This window comes from Sparus aurata, chromosome 19, assembly GCF_900880675.1.
Source record: "Sparus aurata chromosome 19, fSpaAur1.1, whole genome shotgun sequence".
NCBI classification, from domain to species: Eukaryota; Metazoa; Chordata; class Actinopteri; order Spariformes; family Sparidae; genus Sparus; species Sparus aurata.
The window spans coordinates 287,430-311,301 of record NC_044205.1 but is presented as its reverse complement, the minus strand read 5'-3'; the positions used below and the strand labels follow the sequence as shown (position 1 = coordinate 311,301).

The following is a 23,872-nucleotide window of genomic DNA, read 5'->3' as shown; positions in this document are numbered from 1 at the left end:
GGAGACAGGGCTTAAATCTTCTCTTTAAAGGCGCCTCTCTGGGCACTCGAGGAACCCCGTACAATACATAATTAAAAAGAAACAGTAAAAGAAAAATAGAGAAAAAACAGACAGAGTAGGACAATGTGGACAATTAAGTGGGGTATGCAATTCTGAAAAGGTGAGTTTTTAGTCTTGATTTTAGGAGGGGGAGAGAGTCCAGGTTCCTGATGTCTGGTGGCAGTGAGTTCCAGAGTCGGAGGGCAGAGCGGCTGAAAACCCTTCGCCCCATGGTGACAAGGCGGGCGGGAGGTACAGAGAGGTGGACAGAGGAGGCAGATCTGAGGGAACGGGAAGGGGTGGCAATGTGGAGGATTTCGGACAGATAAGGAGGGGAAAGGTTATGGAGGGCGTTGAATGTAAACAGGAGGATTCTGAAGTCTATACAGAGTTTGACTGGGAGCCAGTGGAGTTGCTGCATAACAGGGGTAATGTGGTGAATGGAGGGGGTTCTGGTGAGGATCCGAGCTGCAGAGTTCTGAACCATTTGAAGTTTATGTAGGTATTTGTGAGTCAGACCAAAGAGAAGGGAGTTACAGTAATCAATGCGGGAGGTGACAAGGCTGTGTACAAGAATGGCAGTGGAGTGGGGAGAGAGGAAGGGGTGGAGGCGGTTAATGTTGCGTAGATGGAAATAGGGACCGGGTGATGTTATTGATGTGCGATTAGAAAGATAATGTGCTGTCAAGGATGACACCCAGACTCTTTTTTTTTAAAATATATTTTTAGTTATGGACTGAACACAGCACATATTGAAAAAAAAAATCATCACGATCCTGAATATAATGTATTTCACTACAGAGTATTACAGAAAAAATAAAAAAATATCCAAAGGCAAACATTGATTAAGGTTTCCAATAGTGTACAGCATTGGGAGTTAGTCAGACTCTGCCCTTTATGTACAACAGCAGAGGACCCCAGATCTTATCAAAGTGTTTTAATTTATCATTGTTGTGAAAACTGATTTTTTTCAAGGCTTAGTACATTCCCCATTTACCTTAGCCACATTTCATAACTTCGTGCAGAATCACTTTTCCACATATGCAAAATCATTTTTTTTTCCACAACCATACCCAAAGAAGCAGCTTGAGCTTCATATAAGCATAATATGCCATAAGCCAAATGTAGAGCCCCTTTCCCTCCTAAGATCGCAACCAGAGGATCTGGGTTCCATTTTTTCTTAAAGGCTTTAGAGAAGCAATGGAAAATGCCAGACCAATAAGATGCCAGCTTTGTACAGGACCAGAGAGCGTGAGCAAGTGTTCCTTCAGAAACCTTACGTCTGTTACACAGTGGGGATGTCGATGGGACAAACTTGCAGCTTGGTCCTACAATAGTACAGGCCATGTAATATTTTAAACTGTATCAAGTTGTGTCGAACATTAACAGAACAATCACTTATATTCAGAGATGGACAGAGTACTCAACCCCAGTACTTGAGTAAGATTACAAATACTACTGGTCAAAATTTACTCCGTTACAAGTAAAAGTAGCTCAGTCGACATGTTACTCGAGTAAGAGTAAAAAAGTACTTGCTTTTAAAGGTACTTAAGTATCCAAAAGTACATGCTTTTAAATGTACTTTAAGTAAAAGTTAGAGTAAGAGTAAGAGTAAATTTCTTATTTTTCACATCAATGAATTACTATAATTTTTTCTAAATGAATTTAAGGACCTTTTAACTCTTGTTTCTGAGAATTAAGTCTTTGAAACCACCTGCACTGATCTGCTTGCTTTTAGAACCAGAATGTTATATAAAGCCTGCAGAAACACCTATAAAAGCAAATAAAATTAATGGGATCACAGGAGGACAGCAGATGTTGCAGATGCAGATGTTTATTAACAATCATTAAAACTGTAACCAAATGAACCTGCACCGTCCAGCTAACTCTCTATCATTTAACTAAGTTAAGAACTGGAACCCCCTCAAAGACCAATGTTGTCCCCAGACCACTGGTTGAGAATCACTGCTTTACAAAAAACTACATCTGATGCAGCCATTGTCGCGGTTTTGTGTTGACAAACGCAGTCGAGAGCGTGGCTACTTTGATGGTATCCTTATGGGGAGGGATGACGTATTTCCGCTTTTACGTAGATCCCAGTGGAGAGCGTGCACTGTGATAGGTTTCCTTCTTTGACAAACACAGCATGTGTCCAATAGTATTTTAGAAAAAAAAAAAAAAAAAAAGAGCAGACCTGAAAGTAACGAGTACTTTTCAGCCTTCCTAGAAATTAACTCGAGTAAAAGTAAAAATATTTGTCTTGGAAATGTATTCAAGTAAGAGTAATAAGTACCAAAGAAATCTGATACTCAAGTAAAGTACAAATCCTCTGGATATGTACTTAAGTACAGTACTCAAGTAAATTTACTCCGTTACTGTCCACCACTGCTTATATTTGACAGCAGGCCTGGAATTTCCCCATTTTAGGGGCAAGGCCACTTCGCCTTTCTTATTGTCAATTATTTAAGGGCACAAAGGCCAAAAGCCAGGGCAGTAAGGCCATAAAATAAAACAATGATTTATTTCCAAGTGAATTTAATTTAAGGACTAAGAATGTATAAATATCTGTGAAATGAATACATAAAACAAGCTCAGGCGAGAAATTTTCAACTTTCAACTATTTATTAATTCATAAATGCATTTATTTTTATTTTATATTTATTTTTAACATATACTACAAAGTGACAATCATTTATGCCAGGTTATGTGATTAATCAGTCACTATTGTTTGAAGATGGGGATGGAGAGTCAGGGAGAGTTTCAGCGTGTGAGCCGTCCCAGTGTGAACGGATAAGCCGGAGGCTCGGAGCGAGGGCGTGTAGGTCTGACAGTCTGATAACTACACAGGTCCTTCACTCAACTAAATACAGAGAAATGTCCCACAAAGCAAAGTTGCAGGACAAAACAAAAGTAACGTAGTAACTGTAACTGTCTTTGGCAACTTATATGAGGAAAAAAATACCACAGCTGTACGTGGAGCAGCGTCCGTCCTCCCGACTCTTCGTCACATTTCTGCCTGAAAAACAGTGTCTGTCACCAGCAAAAAAACTTTAACTCACCGAGTGTTTTGGGTGAAAATAAATCATCACGACCTCCCGACCGAGACTTCAGGGAACACCTGGGAAACACCGACATCGTCATCATAACGTGTACCATCACGCCTCTTTAGGAGGCTTTCTGTGTGAATTACACAGCGGTACAGCGGAGATGCTTCGCTCTGTGTGAATCACCATCGGCGGAGAATTAGCGAACCACTGCTCCGGAGTTAATGCAGAGACGCTGTGTAAAAAGGGCTATTGTCTTAACTCAGACCCGGCAACTTTTTCCACCTCCTCAGACCCAACGTCTCTGCCACGCGGACATCGGGGGTGCGTTTGATGAAGTCTCCTGGTTAGCCAGTGATAGATTACTGTCAAACTGTCGTTGTAGCCCGCCCGAGCGGTTCATGCCAGGCTCGAATCGAGCCTACCACTGGTGATGTATGCATCGTCTCATTTGATGTTGCCAATATGTCATAAAAAGACGCATTTCTTTTCCGCAAAAGATGCCGGTGTTCAAAGCCGTGTTGACAGGGAAGAGGCAGAGGAGTAAACTGCAAAATCAACTAGGGCAATGCAGGCGGGGCATCAAGGCCACTGTGGCCTTAGTGCAGATTTTTTTTTCAGGGGCACGAGGCCAAATTGCGAGGGCACGAGGGCCATGGCCCTCATGGCCCTCGTGAAATTCCTGCGCTGTTTGACAGACATTGTTCCCAGAACCCCTCACCTATCTCCACATTTAATTCACTGGCCCATGCCTGTCTGTGAGCAGACGAATCTATAGGTGTATGCTGAAGCAAAGTTCGATAGAAATATGAGACCGCCCCTTGACTGAAGTGATCAAATCTGTTGATTAAGTTTAGAATTTCATGGCAGGGTTTGTTTTGGTAGCTGGCTATGTGCTTTTTGGTGAATTTATATATTTGAAAGTATCTGAACAGATTGGACGCTGGAATGCAATACAAACTCTGGAGCTGGGCAAAAGAAGCAAATGTGCCATCTATGTATAGTGAATTTAAGTCACATAACCCTCTCTCTTTCCACATCACAAAAACAGAGTCACTCATGCAGGGGTGAAGGCATGATTATTGCATATTGGGCTATCCAAATAAGTATCAGGTGCCTTTATGTATCGTTTGATATAACTGCATATTTTCAGAGTGCTGCCTATGATTGTACTGCTACTGTATGCTGTTTTATTTACTTTGGTAGGGCTATTTAACAGGGCTGGGAGTGAGGTGCTCCTGCATAAGGAGCGTTCCAGTGTTAACCATGCTGGACACTCATTTGAGATGGCTGAGGGGCTTTTCTTCCACCAAGCTATGATGGACAGTTGTGTGGCCCAGTGATAGAGTTTGAATAGAGGAAGACCAAAGCCTCCCTCCATTTTTGGCTTGCAAAGATGTTTTTTTGCAATACGCACTGTTTTGTAGCTCAATATGAAGGGTATTATTATTGAATCTAACTGTTTAAAGTATGACTGAGGTATATTGAGAAGACGGTGTAAATTAAAATGTAGTTGTCTCCCTGGCATAAAACCAGTTTGATCTGGGTGCACAACACTACATATATATTTCTTCAACCTGTCCGCGAGAATGTTCCCTATGATCTTAGTTTCCGCCAGCAGCAGTGAGATTGGACGATAGGAAGATACTGGTAGTGGATCACGACCAAGTTTTGGAATAACAGTGATGCTGGCATTAGCTATATAATGTAGGTGGAAGTACTGTGACTTCTTTAGAGTGGTTGAACATACGCAGCAGTAAGGATGATCGATCCTCTATAAATTTTTTTAAGAAATCCATGCAGAAGCCATCGGGTCCTGGGGCTTTTAAGTTAAAGTCCGTGTAAAGCAGAAATACATTTTTGTTATGAGTTTGTCACACCACAGAAACATGTGTCATTGACCACTGAGCCAAATTTGAAAGATTAAAAAATTGCCAAGTATATGAAATTAGGTCTCAAAATCATGGAAAAACAAGCACTTCTCTCTGCTGTGAAACGCTGGTGGCGTGTCAGTTAGAGGCGCTGGAACCACGCCCACACGGGAGGGGAGCCTCCTCCGTGTACTGTACAAGGACATAACCTACAGTAACAATGGAAGCTAGCAGCATCATCGGACGGACCCAGCCCGACCTGTTTGAACCATCAGGTCCAGAAACTGACTCTGAGTCAGACACTGATAGTGCTCAGCCTCGTTCCTCACAGTCCATGTTTTACATTACACACAAACGTAAAACCCCAGTCTACATATAATTCCTTGTCATAGCTATATTGGTGCACATAAAATATTACCTGTAGATTATCATTGTGCTGTCAGATGGACTCCGCTCAGGGAATGAGGCCGAATCATGTCATGATTAATCGCAATAACATTTGCTAACATTACATGGGCATGACAGGATGCACATGTAAAATCACTTTCAGCATTTGCACCTTCTGCAAAATGCTTTTAATTGCCCAATTGTACAATATTTATAACATACATAAGCACACACTTACACTTAGAGCTTAGATCTGCCCCCCAAAAAATCAAGCCCGACTGACCCAGCCGAGTCGAGCCCATGCAGTGATGCCAGTTACGCGTTACTCTAATCTGATCACTTTTTTCAGTGAGGAGTAATCTAACGCAGTAATATTTCCAAACCACTAATCAGATTAAAGTTACTTATTCAAATCACTGTGCCTTACTATTATTTTTGTCATTTTCCTTAGTAAAACTATTTATTCTTGCCTTCTTCTTGCATCTCAGGGAGTGACGTCACGTGCGCGATAAGTCACGTTTTCAGCATGAGGACACTCACTGACGTGTAAAACCATGCAGCAGCACAAACAACATGGAGGGAGGAGAGAGATGCGCCTTTTGTAGCTGGAAATACAGTCATTATTTTGAGTTATTAAAACAAAAACACACACACAAATAATTGATCAAGGGCCGGCACGACCCGGCCCGAGGAAATTGACAGGAAATAGCGTCCCGGGTCAGGGTCGGGCTCAGGCAGATAATCTAAACTCTACTTACTCTCTGGCGGGCACGTAATGCTGGATGAGAGACCTGTTGTCGGCGGGACGGTCGCACGCAGGCACATAATGCGGCCGGCGGAGATGAGAGCGTGCGCTGTCAGCGCGATGGGAGGATGAAAGCCGGGGACGGAGAGGGTCGGTTCGGCCCCACTGACCAGCGTCAACGGACTCTTCAGATATCCAGACTTTACCTGGTGACAGTTGCTGTAACTATCTGGGGTAAAGTGGACACTGCAGAGACGGGTGATGGTGGTGATTTTAAACTCTCCATCAACCGTTTCCTTACGTTGTCGTCCTTAGGAAACGTAAATAAGCTAACAGCGCCGTTACCCTGCACACTGTGGCATCCAGGAAAGATGCAGGAGCGATGTGGAGGAGACATGACTGTTTAGCTGACTGGTTGACTGGTTAGCTAGCTGCAAACTAAGAGATGCTATCCAAGACTCGAGAGTGGGCGGAAAAATCACCGAAGCTAATGCACTGAATGTATTTATACCACTTCTGCAGCAGGGCCGGGTTTATGCAAATCATGGCCGTGTTACGTAACACGGCCATGATTTGCATGATTTCTGACCTGCCCATTAAATCCTGAACACAGAAATGTTGAAACACAGTTTGTGAGCCTAGCTCCAAAATTAAATTCTAAATGGTTGAATGGCTTTTATGTGTTATAAGGAAATACATTTATGACCTTTTTAATGTGTTTAGAAGAAAATGGCTGAATTTGCTTTACACGGACTTTAAGGTCAGCATCTAGTGCTTTAATAAGCCTCATCAGAGAGCTGAGGCAACTGTAGTCCAGCAAAAAACTCTTTTATTTTTTCTTTGTCTACATTGCCGTGTGACTTATACACATGTGAGTAGAATTCCATAAATCTGTCGTTTATCTTTTTGGGGTTAGTTAGAATGCGGCCTGAGCTAGTTATAATTCAAACAATGGCTCTGGAGGACTGCATTTGTCTTAGTTGCTTAGCAAATAAATTGTGTGTTTTTTCCCCCAGTTCAAAGTGTTTCTGTCTCATGTGAGTTAGTAACTTGATAACGCCTTTTGAAAGCAAGTCATTATACTCATTTCTTAGGGCCACAATCTTATTTAGAAGTTCAGCGTCAGGGGCAATCTTGTAACTGTTTTCTAGATTGGTAAGACTGTTTTGTATTTCAGCTAACTTATTTCTTGTGCGTTTTCTTTCCGCAGCCTCATATGATATTATGTCCCCCCTAACAACCGCCTTCAGGGCTTCCCATAGAGTGGAGTCGTTAACATCACCATTGTCACATTGTCATTTGTGTTAATGAACACTGAAATTTTTTCAGTAATGTATTTACAGAAACCCTGATCCTCTAATAGAGAATTATTTAGTCTCCAGCTGTAATTCCCCTTAGCTGTATTAAGTTGAAGATTTACTGAAACAGGGGAATTATAAGATATAACAATATTGTGATATGAAGAGCCAGAGACATTTGAGAGCAAACTGGAGTCTAGAAGAAAATTATCTATTCTTGAATAAGATTTATGCACTGACGAGAAAAATGAGAAATCTTTTTTAGAGGGATTTAACAATCGCCAAACATCCACAAGGTTATAGCCGTGCATCAAGCTATTGAGGATCAAGCTACTTTTGGACTTATTTAACTGTGGATGTTGCCTGTCTATCAATTGGTCCATTATACAGTTAAAATCAACCCCCATAATCACTTTAGAACCAGAGAGATTTGGTATAACCCTAAAAAGGGCTTGGAAGAATCCGGGGTCATCAAAATGAGGGCCATAAACATTAATCATAGTCACTGGTATGTCAGTCATTAAACCTCTAACAATTAAATATCTACCGTTCTGGTCAGTAATTGTTTGCTCATGTTGAAATGTAGCTTTTCTATGTATAAGAATAGCCACCCCCCTTGCCTTAGCTGAAAAATTTGACTGAAAAATCTGTGAAGCTCATTGTAGCCTCAAAACCTTTGCTGCGCTTTTTTTAATATGTGTTTCCTGGAGGAAGCATATATCAGCCTTAAGCGATTTTAAGTGTGCAAAAACCTTTCCCCTTTTAACGGGGCTGTTCATGCCTCTCACGTTCCAGCTGACTAGCCTGACAACTCCTGTATTGCGTCTGTCTGGATCACCTAACATTACTAAAAGATAACTTAAGTGTATATACAAAGACCGTGACAGTCACTAATATGTATGTGCTATAGAAAATAAAATTAAAAAAAAGAACAAGAACGCTTCTGATACGAGAAAAGAACATTCTCATTCACCCTCCCCCTCTTCCCTGATAAACTCCATCTTCTCAAGGTTAACGTTAGCAACGAAAGAAAGATCGCGAGCTCATGTTCTATCATGTAACAGCTCCAGTAAACTTATAGGAGAATTATTTGAGTCAATTCAAAAGAAACCTCACATTTTAATACGACTACCACTAGTGTTGTGTTGTTCGCGAACGTTTCGTTCACACGAACAAATCTTTTGAGTGAACGAACTGAACGGAATCACTTCATGAACTGATTCGTTCCTTTCTCAGTTCAGTTGAGCTCAGCCGCGAGCATGCCGGCCGGGAGTCGAACTGCCTCACTCACACAGAACTGTGAGGACGTGATTCACGTCCGCGCTGTGATTCGTTCTTGATTCACGAACCTACTGCACACAGAGAACTGTTTTTGAGGACGTGATTCTCGTTCACCTACTGTGCCGAAAGTGGCGCTGTGTCACTCACTCACTCAGGGCAGAGGAGTTGATTCACGTTCAGTAACCGCTAGGGCTGAACGATATGGACAAAATTTCATATCTCGATATTGATGCCAGATATCTCGATATCGATATGATATGATATGACTATGGGTTTGGTGAAAACCAAGCATTTTTCAGGAAAATAAAAAGATTATTTTAAGCCATATACAAATGGTTGATAGAGAAATCTATATTGTTTATATCGTTTCTTTTTATCGATATGAATATCTTGAATGTTCTTATCTAGATATAGATACGATAACGATATATCGGTCAGCCCTGGTAACCGCACTGCTAAAATTAGCGCTGTGTTGCTAACATCCGTGTAGCATCATGTTAAGTGATTTTACTGCACAGTAAAAGTCACTCACGTTCGCGAACGTGATTCTCAGCGACACAAATCATGAGTGAGCAGTTCGTTCCTTGAACGACCTGCTGAGGACGCAAATCACATTCGCGCCATCACTCACGTTCGCGAACGTGATTCGCGTCGCTCAGTTCGTTCATTGAACGGCCTGCTGTAGACGTGAATCACGCTTGCGCTGTCACTCACTCATGATTCGCGTCGCTGAGGACGTGATTCTCGTTCACGTACTGTGCTGAAAGTGGCGCTGTGTCACTCACTCACTCAGGGCAGAGGAGTTGATTCACGTTCAGTAACCGTACTGCTAAAATTAGCACCGTGTTGCTTACATCCATGTAGCATCATGTTAAGTGATTTTACTGTGCACAGACACTTTCACCGTGTAATAATTTTAGTGCATGTATACCACTCAAAGCAGCGCTGCGTCTCCCGCGAATGATTGTGTACTATAGTCCGTGAACGCACGGTCCCTCAGTAAGAGAACGTGAACCTCAGGGCTGAATCATGAACTGAATGACGGATCGTTTGGCTGTTTATAAGTTCAGGGAGTTGGAGAGCACTGAACGATTCAGTGAACAAATCTTTTGAACGAATCATTTTAATGAACGGATTCTAGAGATTCAGTACATTAAAAAGAACTGCCCTTCCCATCACTAGTTCCGACGTGAACACGCATGGGAGACCGTCTCCTCCACATGCTCACAGCCGAGCAGACGGTATGAAATGGTCTCAGTAGTTCACGGACGGTGGGCTATTGTTCTGCCGTGAACACGCAGAGAGAATGGTATGAATTGGTCTGTTACTCACGGCCAGTGAGCTACGTTAATTAATTAGCATCTTGTGCTAAAGGACAGTGTGTTAGGTGCCCAAAAGCACCTTGGCGGTCGAACGACTTCCTTTGTATACATGTAACTACGTGTGTAGTGTTAGCTGCTGGCATGAGAGACCCGATCTGAGTGTACCAAAACGTTATCTGCAGTAAAGCAATCACTTCTGTGTTTTGGAGCCGGAGACAGGGGTTACCTGCCACATGTATGCTGGGCTACGATTAACGTTAGTTATATGCAGGCACAGACAGAGAAAAGTTGCTTCGCAAATGTGTATTGCTCACTTACTAAGGGCGTTTTCACACCTGCCTTGTTTAGTTCGGTTGAATCGAATCCTGGAGCGTTTCCCCCTTTGGTGCAGTTCGTTTGGGAAGGTGTGAACACATCAATCGCACTTGGGTGCGGACCAAAACAACCAGACCGAGATCTTGTTGAAGAGGTGGTCTCGGTCCGGTTCCAAACAAACTCTGGTACGGTTCGTTTGTGGTGAGAACATGATCCAACCTCGATCTGGCCCAACAGCAGGGCGCATTGAGCCTGTTTTGGACTAAACCACCTCCTGTAGCCAGCTGTGCTATGCATTATAGGTAGAATAGCTTCTACAACATGCAGCATGAGTAATCGTGGACAGACGTGGACTCTTGAGGAGGTGCAGTGCCTCATAGAGATTTGGTCGGATGACTATATAAACTCACAACTTTCGACAACACACAAAAACACCGAAATCTACTCACTCTTTAGCAAACGGCTCGGGGAAAGGGGGTTCCGGAGGTCTGCTGCACAGTGCCGCATCAAAGCAAAAAAACTTCGTCAGGAGTACATTAAAGTGCGTGATGCACTAAAAAAAACAGGAAGTTCTGGTAAAGAGAAGGACAAATTTCCTTGGTTCGACAGCCTGGACAACATGCTTGGGACAAAACCGGTCGTTGATCCGGTGGATGTTGTGGAGTCCCATGAGAGTTCAACGACATCGTCCGCTTCCACTGATGCTAATGATGCTAGCACAGCTAGCCTGGCTCCCGAATCTGACACAGATGTTGACGGTGAGTTTATTCAACTTTGTGCCAATACCAACCAAGTTACAGAAGTTATGTTGAAGGGTTAGACAGTAGTATACTTTACAATTATTCGATAATATATAACGTTATTTACCTTAATGTTGGCATTAGGACATTACATCACACACACACACACACTGTATTGTGTACATGGCATCAGGCACTATTTTTTTTCTTCCTGCAGTATTATGACATGAGTAACAGAGAAATTGTTTCTTTCAATAAACAGGGGGAGATTCAAGCAATGTGTCCTGTGATACTGATTCTGCCATAAACACCCCGGCTGATGCAGACGTGTCTGATGCTCAGAGCACAGTGAACAGGGACAGTGAAGAGTGCACCAGAGGAGGGAGACTGGCCATTCCCGGAGTTCAGGCTCGAAAAAGAAAGGCTAAATCATGTCGATCTGATGATGATTTTCATACACACATGGCTGACAGTAGAAGGATGCTGGAGGATATACACAGAGCTGAACAGAGCCAGATGGCTCAAGAAGCTGCTGCTTTTGAGAGGATACTTCAGGCACAACAGGAGGCTGAGGAGAGAAGATTCAGGTCTATGCAGGCACAGCAACAGGCCACCAACCAGATTTTTCTGCAAATAATGGGCACTCTTGCAAGTGCTTTGCATCCCTGTCAACCTCATTCCTCAACAATACCACCCTGGACCACAACACCCCCATCAACATCAACACCTAGTGCCTGGTCCATGCCACAGCTGTATCAGCCAACACAGCCTACTGTCCTGCCACCTGTGCTCGCTCCACATCAGCACCAGGCACAATCTCCATCCTCCCAAAATGAGCATCCCAATACCTCATCCATTCTACATGAGATAAATAGTAAGCAGGACTACTATCATCTGTAGAAGGTTGTTACACTTTTTTTCAAATTAGGAAAGGCTTTGTCTGTGTAGGCATTTAATGTGCACATTCATTACTTGCATTGTTTGAATTGCTATGCAGAAGGGTTCTGTTTTTGGTTTAGTGTTACAAAGAATGTTATAGACAGATTTGTTATGAAGAACTATGGCTGCTGTGTGTGTTTGGATTTCTAAGCAATATGCTACCTCATTTTCAAGGTTTGTTCTTTTCAAGCTTCTGGGCTACACATGAGGTGAATATCCTATAAAGAGAAGCACTCTTGACTATTTGTGATTGAAGTAAAAAGAGGTTTAAGTTTGTATTTGCACAACAGACATTCTAATTTACTAATCTTCATTTTTGATATAGGCCTACTACGTAAAGCTTTATTTTTACAGTTATAAAATAAGCTTTGTATTTTATTGTAATTTCAAGCATAAAGCTTAATTTTGTTACTGTAAATTCAAGCAATCTACCAGAAAACACTGTTGAAAACATGAGTTTATTTTCTAAATGGAGACAAAGCATTTTTTGTACTGATGTGGCAACGTTACATTTGTCACAAGTTGAACAGGCAATAAACAGTATTCAAAAGCAAAAGTGTTTCCATTCCATCCACTTTGAATCACACAAAACAGGTTCCCAGCCTTCTGAATATGGTAGCACTTACAGTAGCACATGATTGAGTAAAATTTAATTCATCAAGGGAGATAACAGCTCATAACTCCAATAACATCCCATAACTATCTTTTTAACATTCGAAAGAATACTGAACTCAAATTATTTGCAGACTTTGGTCCACCCTTTGGGAAGCTCACACTGGCCTGTATTGCTTGTGAGGTTTTTTAACATTCACATTGTAGAAAAGTAGCTACACAGTGCATTTCTGATGTAATTGTGTTGCTGTTGTGCATACCCCTGCTCATGAAGTCCCACACCCTCCCCCTCTTCCTCCTCTGTAACTCTTCCGTAATCCCTCTCAAGATAGTCCTCATTATGTACCTCACAGTAATTATGCAGCACACAACAAGCAGACACTATGCGGCTTACAAAAGTTATGTGGGCATCACATTCTTTTATGAGGCAACGCCAGTGTCCTTTGAGGCGCCCAAAGGCACGCTCAACTGTCATACAGGCTTGACTTAATCTGTGATTGAAGTTGAGCTGCTGTGGTGTTACTCCTCCTCCCTCTGGGTAAGGTTTCATGAGCCAAGTTAGCAGAGGGGAGGCCGAATCACCCAACAGACAAAGAGGCACATCGACCCCCTCAAATGTTTCAGTCCAATGTGGTAAAAGAGTGCCTGCACTGCCAAGTTCATACAGTGACGAGAGGGAGAACACACGGGCATCATGTATCTTGCCTGGTCGCCCAACATTAATGTCCCAAAATCTCATCCTATGGTCCACCACACCCTGCAAAATAATTGAATAGTCTCCCTTTCGATTGTAGTAACACGATGAGTTGTCAGGTGGAGCTCTGATCTTAATATGGGTTCCATCTATTGCTCCTGCCACTTGAGGGAATCTCCATCTGTCTCGAAATCCTTGTACTATCAGCCTGAACTCTGCTGCAGAGGGATGCTTAATGCACTGAGGCTTCATTACAGCATTTATAGCAGTCACAACCTCTTGGGTGATAGAGCAACATGTTGATATCCCAACACCAAACAGGTGTGAGATAGACCTGTACTCCAGGTTAGTGGCTAACCTCCAAATACAAATTGCCACACGAATGTCTACAGGCACTGCCTGCCTGTATTTAGTGTTTTGGCGTGTCAGCCAGGGCCGGAGAGTGACGCACAGTAGATTGAAACTGCCTCTTCGCATTCTGAAATTTTTCAGCCATTCCTGGTCCGTCCAGGTATTGTTGATGCAGAGCCACCAACTGTTGCTACGTGGATATGTCCATATGCTCCTGTGTAACAGAAAGAAAGATTTATTTGGTAAAATATAGATTATTATCATAGGCAAACTGCTGTTACTAACATTATTGAATGAATTAGGCCAATGTCATTTTTGCTGTTTTTGAGAATCTACATTTTTAATAAGGTTTGTCACTCTGTATAAAAGTACTAGGCTATATGCCCTTATATAAACATAAATGTAATTTGTACAGATATAAAACAGCATATGTCTCTCCTCTTCTTGCTACCCTATAGCTAACAATTAGTTGCCTTTTTGTAATTTTACAATTTTGTAATTTCATGCTAATGTGTTGGTGAAACTCAGCCTTTAAAAGCAGACTCAACCTCAAAATTTCACCAGACAACATTAACTCAAAAGCGCACACGCTTGCTGTCTCTAGTCACATCAGTGCTTATGAGGTGCAGGCTGGATCTGCGGAAGTATTTTTGGCTGATGAGCATGTCGCAGTTCAGAAGGATTCATGCGCGCATCCGCCGCCTGAACTGTCTTGATATGCGTCGTCGGTGACTCCAGTGCATCATGACATTATTTTCCAGCCTCAGCCTTGCCTCATTTTCAAACTGTACCGTTTGCCTACTTTGATAAGTGCAAACGATGTAATACACGATGACCAGGGCCAAGAGCAACCCGCGTAGCTGTCCCTCCATTGTAAAATTGAAAAGTAGCGCTCTGGAGTCTGCTCTTCTTTGTTTACTTCCGGGAGTCGTCCCACAAGGAAATTCTGACCAACCAAAATTCCTCGCGCATCACACATTTTGGTCCGCTTGTAAATGCTGCCGTGTGAACACAAACCAAACTCGAGGCACTATGCAACATTGTAACAAGTTGGTCCCTGATTCGGACCAGAGCAAACGAACTATAGGTGTGAAAACGCCCTAAATCTAATGTGAGATGAGGGATTTGCGTGGGTTTGCTCGGATTATGATGTGCCAGATTTTTTGCCTTATCAAATTGATTTTTTTTAATCGTCATTTCTGACTACATAGCTTTGTTTCAAGTGACATGAGAAAACAGATGCATAACATATAACTTCCATTTGTGTTTAGCCAAGCACATCTGTACAGCAGCCTGTGATGCATCATGTTGCCTGCCAGACAGACCGACCAGTGACATGCACAGTTGGCACACAGCTTTCCATGAGAACTCTTCAGCCTCACTTCAGATCACATTAACACAGGGGATCTAAATGCGGAGAATGCACTGCAGAGCCTGTGAAAGCAGAGCCAACATTCCGTAAGTTTTACAATCTTTTATTTGAACCCCACAAATTACAAACATGGACACACAGGCATAACACAAAAGGTTGAAAATAAACACAAACAAATAAAACCTGAATTCTTTTTAGATGGTTTTCAAAATAGATAATAAGGAGAATGTATAAATTAGCAGAAATAAGAAGAGATACTTTACAACACTGCAGCAGAGGGCTTTTTGGTTCTAGTGCAATTTTCTTGTAAACATTAATTTTTGTTTATAGCATTGCACACTACATTGATGCACTGTTGGACCTGATCTTTGAGAAAGTTTTCCAGGACCCTGCCCCATATGTGAACAATTGCTGAAACTTACAATCCCTGAAGACCTCTCGGCTCAGTATGAATAGAATCAATAAGCTGGACGTTATAGCCAGTTACGTGTCAAGGTTCAACCAAGGACACGTCTGAACCCAACATACTGTCCTTCTGCGTCAGGGAACTCTGCCCGAATCCTCAGCACCACGCAGGAAGGCAGCACAACTCTCAAACCGCCCCAGAAAGCCCCAACTTACAAAGCTTCTGTAGGCTATATTATGCTATATTGGCTGGACACAATTCAATTGTAAGTCAGCACTGAATGTTCACATCCTTGGCAACTGGCAAGTTCAACTGCTCCTCTTCAGATATTTATTTTGTATGTCTACAAATGTGTCTTGCAATAAAACATCTTTACTAACTGTTCTGTGTGTTTTCATTGTTTGATATGTAGTTTTCATGCTACGAAGTAAAAAATAGTAAAGATAAACTATAAGCAAATACAGCAGATATTCTCAGGTTCTGTAGGCATTAGTTCACAATTGCCACAGGAACACCTGTTTTTAAGCAGAATTTGTATCAGTGTCCAACATAAAAAATGTTTCTTACTGGCCCGCTTGGCCAGTTACGGAGCCCCTTAAGGGACATGGGGGGGAAAAAAAAATCTCGCAAAGATTTTTTGCGAGATCCCGCAAAATCTTTGCGAGATCCCGCAAAACCTTTGCGAGATCCTGCAAAAGCTGCAACACTTTGCTGGTCGTTCGGTAAAGTTGGAAAGATATTCACAGATTCGAACTACCGGGATCTATGTGTTTCTCTATTAAAATCTTGTGTAAATATGCAATGATTACAGTTTACTATGTGCGATGATGTGAATATTGATAAATGTATAATTAAACTTCTGAACGTTCATTTTGGGGTTATTTCGTTTTTTGTTTTTGTTTTTTTTGTTTTTTTAAATATCATGACACATGAATGCATTCATCACTCAGTTGGGTATTTACATGACAGATTATAGAGTTTAAATCTAGCGGTCCAAATGACCGCTTACGGCCGTTCTAGTAGTTTTGAATTCTGGCCCTTCTGAAGTCCAGCTGACACTTTGGTCACAGGGGATCTGCTGTGTGACAGCGGAGAGTCAGCAGCTGGATTTTGCGCCCACGGTCAGTAGTATTAGTAGGTGTAGGCAAACAAACAAACAACAACGACCCCGACCATTACTCATTGTATTATTACATTTGTGGGTTTATAACATTAAATGCTGCAGAGTTCTATTACGTTTGTGGGTTTATTGACGATGTTAAATGACGATATTTGTCTCTTAATACCTACAAAGCCTCCTGCAGGCCTGATGCAGATAGTCAATGAAGCCAAGAAATTATGATAAGGAATGTTCTACCTGCTCTTATAGCCTATGCACACAGCGCAGGTCTTATTATAGGCTGTAATATATAAAAAATACTCAGTAGGCCTATAGTGAGGGAAAATTAGCTTTATTTGTGATTAAAATATGACGATGAGGACCCAACGATTGGCCTTCCTTTCCTTCTCAAACTATGTTGAAATTGCATCTTTAAACAGCCCAATTTTCAAAATTTTCGAAATTTCCCGGACCCGTTAAAAAAAGACTATCTGCGCAGTGATGCCGGTATCTGACCACTTTTTTCATTAACGAGTAATCTAACACGTCAACATTTACAAACCAGTAATCAGATTAAAGTTACTTATCATTATTTTTGTCATTTTCCTTAGTAAAAATATATAGTTCTGCTTTCTTCCTGACTCGGGGAGTGATGTCACGTGTGCCACAAGTCACGTTTTCAGCATGAGCACAACTCACGTGTAACACCATGCAGCGACACAAACACAAACAACAATGGAGGGAGGAGAGAGATGCGCGTTTTCTAGCTGGAAATGTAGTCATTATTTTGAGTTCCTGTCAGCTAAAGATGAGAATTGTCTTTGCGAGATCTTGCAAAGGTTTTGCGAGATCCCGCAAAAAATGACATCTTTTTTTTTTTTCACCAATCTTTTTTTTTTTTTCACCCATCATTTTTTTTTTCCCCATGTCCCTTAAGGGGCTCCGTAGCCAGTAGATTCGAGTTTTACTGGCCCCATGTGTAATTTTAGTGGCCCAGCCACGAAAAAATGAAAATAAAAAAGACTTGTTTATTTATTGAAATTGTTCCCATTTAATTGTTTAGAGAGTCTGTCCCTGCAAAATCAGTATGATCTGGCAATGATGGCAAAAAGTAATAGGGGTTTGCGTAATAACAAGTATTACAATTTCAAAATTGAAATTACAACATATTTAATATTTTCAGATGTATCATTTCTCTCACTCCTATAATTCTGTTAACATTTTTCAGGTGATTGATGTTCTGAAAGCTCTGTACAAACAGTACCATTATTTCTCCCAAAGTGGAAGGATCAGGCTGAACCACCGCGACGGCGTAATGTATTGTTAAGTATGTCAGCAGTTTCCGGCGAAGGCTGACCGCGGTGGATCATTTTGTAAAGGCACCAACAACTACCGAAAACACACACTGGATGCCCATGAGAAAAGCAAACATCATCTGCAATGTCTGCTCGCTAAGCGTGCGGCGGACAACCCTTCATCTTAACATCTGGGCAAGACGCTGAGGCGGAGAACGAAAACAGCGGATCCAGAAACTAATTAATGCCGCATATCACATAATCAATGTGACACACAGACTCTCACTGATGAAGGGTTGTCCACCGCACGCTTAGCGCCGAGAAATCCCCTTTTCCTCCTCTCGGACTCGTAGCACTCCTTCGCCGTCATTTTTCCGAATCACTTTACCGTCGTCAGCATTTCCTGCATGCATTCTAGCGAATCACAATTGTCGTACGGGCAGTGACTGGCCAATCACTGTAATCAGTGTAATCAGCGATTGGTCCGGGTCATTGACTGACCAATCGACATGCCCTGCACCTACTTTTACTGGCCCCTGGTCAGCGGGCCGTGGGTTATGTCGAACCCTGATTGCACAACTGCCTGCCATCACAACGGAGCAGTTGCAAGGCATATGGACTACCATGGATGCCTGCTTGTGGACCATGTCAAGTTGGGAATTGTGAATCACTATAATCAACCTCTATGGGAGGAAGAGTGTGACACCTAATGGTAAATTTAGTGAAGGTCACAGTGCAAAAAAGTATTCAAAAAAATAAAAATTTAACCAGAATAAAAGGAAACAACTGAAGAAAATAGAAAAAGATATGTATAAATAAGAAAAGTATTTAGAAAATATAAAAAACAAAAGGCAAAAAAAGCCAAAACTCATTACGAAAAATGTTTGAAAAATATATTTAAAAGTTACGGTACTGAGGTTAGCAGTACTGAGCCTTCACGTGGCTGCCCCGTTTTGACAAATTTTACAGTACCACACAGTTCTAATGATTTGATTCTTTATTGGAATCAAAAGAATGGTTATGAACCACAGAAACCACCAACACGAGGCAAAACAATATGAGAAAGGAGAAATATGCAACTACTTAAGGGAAATTGTACTTATCTTTTGCATAAATATGCTGGTAACCGATTGCTTTAATATATAATTGTACTTGTAATCACTTATCTATCATGAAAATAAGTTTGCTTAATCACAAGAATTGAATTTAACCGGATATACATAGACAACTTCATGATTTGAAATATGTATTTTTAAGATATCTCATTGTTGTCGTTAAAATTATCTTTTTAAGCACACATTTTAAAATATATTACAAAAATGTTGAAAAAATTGAAAAACAGTGTCTTGTAGTAGGGTGGATGGTGTCTCTGTGATAGACACTCCAACCCCTTGGTTCAGCATTAGGTAACTTCAGTGAGAGTGTAAGATCACAGCATTACATATATGTTTGCTTCAAGATACAAGTTTTCAAGAAATGGCATTGTTCTGACTTTTGTTTGAAGTTAGCACCTACATTATGTCTGACAAATTGATACAGACTTTGGATTTGTATTGACGACAGTGGTGTTGTACTTAGAAACTGTGGCAGGCACCAAATCGCACAAAATTCTTCATAAAAAAATACACTGCGCTATTTACGTAATATATTTCTAGACAATGTACTATAGTTAGGGTTGGGGTTAAAAATGTTATTGTGAAAACTGGTACAGACAATGTTGGTATATTATTTTACATATGTACAGATAGTACAGTTCTTTTTAGTATATTTGTTATGGACTTTCGGAAATGTGATCTCTCAGTTCTCTTAGTGTTGATCCAGGGAACACTGATTAAACCTACCCCAGATGACCTGATTGATCTGGATTCTTGGTAATATACAAGCAAATCTCAGATGTAATTACTCCTGAGACCAGAGGTAGCCATTGCACTGATTTAAGCTCTCTATAAAGGGATTCACTTTCTTGGTGTGAGTCAGCAGCATTGCAGCTGCATTCTGAAGTTAATTGGATAACTTTACTGTGATATGTAAAGACACCATTGCAATTGTCATTTTATGTAAGTGGTTGCTGGAATTTAGGTCCAAGTCCATAACTACTGCAATTAGCATATTTACGAGACAGTTTTTCCTCATATTATTTCTATGAATATTATACTGTATGTACAAATTGCTCTTTGCATGTTTAAGAGATATAAAATATATTTGTACAAAGAAAACAGAATAGCTGTTCTAATTTTTTACCATACTAGCCAGTGCGTTATTTAGTGTGTGTTGGCTTGCTTTTAAATTGTGTTCTGGCATGTGTCTATGTGTGTGTGCTGTATCTCTGTGACAGGATGTACAGACGAACTTCCAACATGGCTGGTCTCAATTATCCACCAACTGTCATCACTGTGCTTAAGGTATCTATGTGTGCAAATGTTGGTTTGTGTATGAATAAAAGTTTTTATTAGATTGACATACCAATAGTATAGAGCATTTGTTTACAAAGGTTTTAATGTAATGGACATGCTGAGTTCTAAAATGTATGGTTTTAGCCAGGTGAGGCCCCGAATGCAGACAGACACAGGAGGCAGGAAATAGGGGAACAAAAAGCAAGTTTATTAAACCAGGCTGAAATACAATAAAACAAGAGCAAATCAATAAGAAACAAATACTAGAATATACCAGCAAGGAGACACTCAGAGACACGACGGGGGAGGACAGAGTAGCGAACAGGCGGACACAGGGGAATCCGACAGAACATTGCTCTCTGGACCTGGAGATGGAAAAATATAGAAGCTGAACTGAATGAACTGTTCTTTGTGCTTTGGCAATGTGGGAAGGTGTTCATAATACATCTTTATGCAAAGAAAAAGAAGAATTATGTTCCCTGGCACATGTGGGCAATGGAAGTCTTAATTGGGCTTAAGTTTAGATCTGCTCTGCATTGAACAGATGAGTTTGTTGATGTTCATGTGCTAACAAACCTTGTTTGTATCTGTTCTAGCATGTGGACATGTGGTCATTCGATGTATTTGCACTAAATGATACTAGTGGAGACCACGCACTGAGAATTGTCTTCTATGAGCTCCTCACCAGATATGACTTGATCAATCATTTCAAGGTATGCCAACAGACATCTGTCTTATTTTGTCACTTCAGATCATTTGTGATAGTTTGTCATCTTTTGCACATTCAGTATTTTAAACCTGCTTCATGGGTGAAACTAGATGATTATCACTGATGTCATTGATACATTATAATAAAATGCTTCTACAGTGGACAAAGGAGTTTGAATAGGTCCCAGAAAAATGGTTTGGTATTTTGCACTAAATGTTCAGCCCCAATTCCCCCCAAAATTGAGATGCAGTGTAAAACATAGATAAATGAAAATAAAAATGAGGGCTTTTTCTGTGTCTGGGGGGAGTTGTGTCTATAAAATGTACTCAAATGATATGGCCCAAGGCTATAGAAGTTGTTACTAGCATAACCCACCGCAATCTGAAACCAAACGGCTGATGGTTGTCAGGCAGGGGGTTAAAGGGAAGACTAAGGAAAGGGGAAGGTGGACCCAAATGCAGTTATACACAAGAGGCAAGGCTAGGGGAAACAAAAAGCGAGCTTTATTTTAAAGCTGAACACAAAAAAACAGGAGCAGACAAAACGGGGGCAAGAGACAAAGTAGCAACTAAAAAGCAAGACAAAGTACAAATCAAAACCAAAGTTCAAATCAAAAATGCAAAGTTCAAGTCAAAAGGCAAAATGCAAAACTCAAATCCAAAAACACATACCGTGGGGGAACAAGGAACAGACAGGAGCAGGCACATGGACGGGAGCATGGACGCGACAGAGGCTGACAAGAACAATGACCAGACAAGGAGTGAAGGGAACACAGAGACTAAATACACAGACACTGATGACAAGACGAGGAACAGGTGAGGTGGACCAACAGGTGAGGTAACGAAGGGGAGGAGCACAGGAGAACATGAAGGGAACAAAGCAATAGACAGAGGGAGCCAGAGGGAACATAGGAAAATACACAGGAGAACTTAAAGGACACATGAGGGCATGGAAAAACAAGACACAAGACAAGATACAAAGACATAAAACCAGAGTCATGACAATGGTTGAGTTGCATTATGATAATATAGATGCAAGTTTTGACAAAGGAGAAAAATGCATCCCTGAAATTAAATAATATATTTAAAGACCTTTTGTTGTATTCAGTGTTGTGGAAGTTACTTTAAAAAAGTAAGTATTTACTTATTACTAGTTACTTCTGTAAATTGTAACGAGATTACTTTACTATTTACTGCATTTGAAAAGTAACTTCACTACTTATTACTTTACTTTCCCATTTCTTAATTTACCGAGTAGATACAGGACAAACATCATAGTTCTATCATCTCTTAGTGTTTATTGTATAAATGTCTACAACATGGCTTATAAAACCATATGAAAGAACAATATCCCTGGCTGCACAAAGAAATATGCCTCACTGTAAAATCCACAAACAACAGGACAAAGGAGGCTATAGTGAGGTCAATCAGCAGCAACATACAAGTTTCAAAACAAAGGCTTTCGGAAACATGAGTATAAAAATCTTTCCCTGAGAACAAAACCAGCTTGTTTTTACATTCATGGCAAACAAAAAATTAAGTGGTCAATGAAAAATATAAAAATAAATGTCACTTTATCCCATACCATTAAAACACAAATGCACTTAAAGCCCATAAAAAGGAAACAGAAAATGTTATTAATTAATAAACAAAAAATTCATGTCATCCCAAAGGCATTATTTTCCCCTTAGCTTTTTTATCTAGTATTTTTTTAAACCTGGGCGATTCAATAGTCAACAGGGGAAGCATGTGTTACCTGCTTCTGTGCTCCAACACTTGAAAAAAGCTTTGCCTGTTTAGGGGGGGTCGGCTGCTCATCGACTCCTTTAGATGACCGGCGAGCAGGATCTTTCGCCAAAAGTTTTGTATTGCCATGCTGGGCTGACAAATGCTTGGACAGGTTGCTCATTGACTTGGCAGCAGTTGAAAGAAATTTGTCACCTGGGCATAGAGTGCATTTCACTCGAATATTTTTGTCCTTTCGAGCTATAAACTGAAAGTAATGGGAATATCGCCACTGGCCGAAACCCCCAGTCTCCGTCTCCATTTCCCTCTGTCCTGTGCGCACCAGCAGCAACGTCACTTGACTCAAATCGATCTCTATGGCAACACACGCAGGCAGCATGCACACATGCCTGCACCACTTAAACAGATCACAACTCTACACACAGGCAAACACGGCTTGGGTAACGCAGGAAAGCGCGTTCCTAGTAAAGTAGTGTAGTTACCGATATTTTTAGTGTAATGCGTTACTTTACTTCGTTACCCAAAAAAGTAATCTTGTGACAGTAATCCGTTACTTTGTAACTCGTTACCCCCAACACTGGTTGTATTGCACTTTTTGCATAAAAGTGTCTTCTTCGTCGGCGAAGAAGTGGAGGAAATTGAAATTCCATTAATGTTTGAGGAAAATTAACAACGATGGCGATCAGTTTTCTTACCTGATGCTGTGGGAACTTTGCTGGCCCTTTTATTCTCATATTAGTCCCCTTCGGAAATTATTCAATCTGAGATGTTCAAAATAGTAGTCCATCAAAACTTGTGGGCTGAGGGAATAGAGAAGTGGAACTGCTGCCATGTTGCATGCAGTTGACCGGGGATCAAGAACCGTGTCAACTGTGTCTTTTGCAGAGGGTGTATTTATCTGATAAGTTATATATATATATATGGACAGTTCATATTTAGAGACAACAGAATGTGACAGCTTTGTCACAATAACAACTTCAAATTTGGATATTTTGTAATTGCTTTCCTTCAAACGTTCACACAGTGGTGCATTAATAGTCCAACTGGTTTATCAAGAGTAGATGAATAGCCTAAATGTTGTTTTACTGTAAATGCTCATGTTCCGTTTTCCTTGTAATGTCACCGTTAAATAAATTTGAACTTTGTCTATCTGGTACATTACAGTAAGTCTTGCCCAATAACAATTCGATACAATTACAACAGTTATTAATTATT

At 41.0% G+C, this 23,872-nt stretch overlaps 2 protein-coding genes across 5 annotated transcripts in view; one reads left to right on the top strand and one right to left on the bottom strand.

The window, feature by feature from the left end:
* Positions 1-23,872, top strand: part of pde1ca (phosphodiesterase 1C, calmodulin-dependent a) — a 227,500-nt gene that overhangs the window by 126,797 nt on the left and 76,831 nt on the right. For both annotated transcript variants that reach the window (XM_030398475.1, XM_030398474.1), the window contains exons 6-7: positions 20,146-20,212; positions 20,800-20,916. In XM_030398475.1, the coding sequence (XP_030254335.1) occupies positions 20,146-20,212; positions 20,800-20,916 (184 nt within the window). The remainder of the gene's footprint in view (positions 1-20,145; positions 20,213-20,799; positions 20,917-23,872) is intronic.
* On the bottom strand, positions 12,421-18,168 carry LOC115570142 (protein ANTAGONIST OF LIKE HETEROCHROMATIN PROTEIN 1-like). 3 transcript variants are annotated; one of them, XM_030398483.1, is made up of 2 exons: positions 17,780-18,168; positions 12,421-13,852 (listed from the first exon to the last, which is right to left on the bottom strand). In XM_030398483.1, the coding sequence occupies exon 2, from the start codon at positions 13,762-13,764 to the stop codon at positions 12,790-12,792; it is 975 nt and encodes a 324-aa protein (XP_030254343.1). In that variant the 5' UTR covers positions 13,765-13,852; positions 17,780-18,168; the 3' UTR covers positions 12,421-12,789. The 3 variants fall into 3 exon arrangements, with proteins under 3 accessions (XP_030254343.1, XP_030254344.1, XP_030254345.1); XM_030398484.1 differs by lacking the exon at positions 17,780-18,168 and adding an exon at positions 14,430-14,554; XM_030398485.1 differs by lacking the exon at positions 17,780-18,168 and adding an exon at positions 14,441-14,554.